Here is an 865-nt window from a genome sequence, read left to right as displayed (position 1 = left end):
CTAGTCCCTTCTAGATTGATTGAAGTAACGCACACATCTTTTTAGTCGTGAGCTTCTATATTTCATGTGGCTAGACTGCCACCTTGTGGTCCCGTTTGATTACTGCAACATAATCTAACTTCCTGCTCCTTTAAATCAACTGGACTACATTTGCGCCTTAAGAATAGACAAAAAAAAGTACAAGAAAATACACAATTTGTTGACTTGTGTTTCTTAATTCAACATAATTCACCTTTATTGAGACACCGTCCATTTTAAAACCATACAACTAATAACAACAAGTGGTAGTTTGAGCACACCAGAGAAAAGCAACAATGACCAGAGTACTGCGAACATAAATAGTCTCTCTTTTTTTGTCCTTTAATCCATGATCCACTGCTGGAAGAAAACAATGTCTTGCCAGCATTTGTTGGTTCTAAGTGCAGCTGGTACATTAAGTGCATGTAATCTACCATTTAAAAAAAATGGGCGGCAACAGATGTGCAGAAATTCCAACCGTTCTTCCTGATTCGCTCCCATTGGTCCCAGATTTTACATCAAAGCTCCTCGTGTGGACTTGTGGTCGTCTCAGATGCTTCGGACTCCTCTTCTTTTTCTGATGAGAATAAAAGCATGAATAAATAATATATAATTTCTAGAGCTGGGCAGCGATTACAATTTTTAAAATCGCGATTAATCACATAATTTCCCCAATTAATCACGATTAATCGCAAAATGAAAAAATGAATTCAAAAGTAGTGAATATAGTGCAATTTTATTTTAAATGTTCTGCCATATGAACAAAAGTGCCATAACATACCTTACATAACATAACTTACCAGCATTTTGTTTATAAAGTAGCAGTTAAATAAAATATTTAGTGTAC

General features: G+C 35.4%; 1 protein-coding gene across 1 annotated transcript in view; it reads right to left on the bottom strand.

The window, feature by feature from the left end:
• Positions 1-204: 204 nt before the first annotated feature.
• Positions 205-865, bottom strand: part of creld2 (cysteine-rich with EGF-like domains 2) — a 6,157-nt gene continuing 5,496 nt past the window's right edge. Inside the window, exon 10 of the mRNA XM_032505153.1 lies at positions 205-595. Within this exon, the coding sequence (XP_032361044.1) occupies positions 537-595 (59 nt within the window). The 3' untranslated portion in view covers positions 205-536. The remainder of the gene's footprint in view (positions 596-865) is intronic.

This window comes from Etheostoma spectabile, chromosome 23 (genome assembly GCF_008692095.1).
Source record: "Etheostoma spectabile isolate EspeVRDwgs_2016 chromosome 23, UIUC_Espe_1.0, whole genome shotgun sequence".
In the NCBI taxonomy this organism is placed as follows: Eukaryota; Metazoa; Chordata; class Actinopteri; order Perciformes; family Percidae; genus Etheostoma; species Etheostoma spectabile.
Note: the sequence above shows the minus strand (reverse complement) of the source record. Positions and strands in the feature narration are given on the sequence as shown.